The sequence below is a fragment of the Cyprinodon variegatus genome, unplaced genomic scaffold (genome assembly GCF_000732505.1).
Source record: "Cyprinodon variegatus isolate N-32 unplaced genomic scaffold, C_variegatus-1.0 Scaffold101, whole genome shotgun sequence".
NCBI lineage: Eukaryota > Metazoa > Chordata > Actinopteri > Cyprinodontiformes > Cyprinodontidae > Cyprinodon > Cyprinodon variegatus.
Genome location: NW_015150554.1, coordinates 1,374,437 through 1,375,554, shown reverse-complemented (window position 1 = coordinate 1,375,554; position 1,118 = coordinate 1,374,437). Strand labels below are relative to the sequence as shown.

The 1,118-nt window shown below is 55.5% G+C and overlaps 1 protein-coding gene across 1 annotated transcript in view; it reads right to left on the bottom strand.

Moving 5' to 3' along the window:
* Nucleotides 1-1,118, bottom strand: part of LOC107084479 (ubiquitin carboxyl-terminal hydrolase 11-like) — a 12,676-nt gene that overhangs the window by 1,927 nt on the left and 9,631 nt on the right. The window contains 3 exon segments of the mRNA XM_015374363.1: nt 482-631; nt 700-812; nt 887-957. Of these exon segments, the coding sequence (XP_015229849.1) occupies nt 482-631; nt 700-812; nt 887-957 (334 nt within the window).

Sequence of the window (1,118 nt, the reverse complement as noted above, 5' to 3'; positions counted from 1 at the left end):
CTCGCAAAAGAAACGCCTCGCAAAAGAAACGCCTCGCAGAAGGAACGCCTCGCAGAAGGAAATCCTTGCCCGGGGAACGCCTTGCAGAAGGAACGTCTCGCCAGGGGAACGCCTCGCAGAAGGACACCTCGCCTGGTGAACGCCTCACAGAAGGAACGCCTTGCCCGGGGAAGGCCTCGCCCGGGGAAAGCCTTGCAGAAGGCACGCTTGCCGAGGGAACGTCTCGCATAAGGAACGTCTCACCCGGGGAATGCCTCGCAGAAGGAAGGCCTCGCTGGGGGAACACCTCACCAGGGGAACGCCTTGCAGAGGGAACGTCTCGCCAGGGACCCCTGAGACCTGTCACACCCATTCTGAACTGGTTCTGACGGCCTGTAGATATTTTCTTCAAGGCAAAACCCATATGACCTTTTCAGACAGGTAGCAACCAATCGTGGACTAAAGCAGCTCTGTGTGGTTCTGGGAGTTTCCGGGTCGGTACCTGAGGGGGAAGTCCACTATGGTGTCCAGTTTCTCTCTGGTGAACTTGGTGTAGGAGAACCTCTTGAGGTGGATGATCAGAACCTCAGGGAGGGACCACAGGTCCAGTTTCTTGGTGGCCAGCTGGTGCTTCTTGCAGACGGGACAATACCTGTAGAAACAGCAGTGAGTCCGGTTCTGCCCAGAACCTTTCAGAACTGGAGGACAGACGACGTTTACCAGGGGTTCTCCTCCTCCAGCGTCTCCATGTTGGTGAAGAGCTCGATGCAGTCCTGCAGTTGGACCGTGCTCTGCTGCTGGGGAACCTCCATGCTGGCGTGTTTCTCGTAGCGCTGCAGAACCAGAACCAGAAGGTTCAGGGTCCAGCTAAACATCTCCATGTGTGATAACAGAACCATGGTCCTACCTCGGCCTCATTCTCGTTGTAGAACCTCTTCTTCATGTCCGAGTCCCAGTCGATGGCCACGTACGGCTGAGCTGCAGAAACAGAACCAAACCTATCAGAACCGCTTCCTTTCAGCCAATGGAGGAGCTGCTGCCTCCAATAGGACTTCCTGCTGGACGGGTTTGGGTTTCAGAACCTCATCTGGATCTCTGCTGCTCTGAGGCAGTTCCTCTATGTTTCTATCTATAACCTT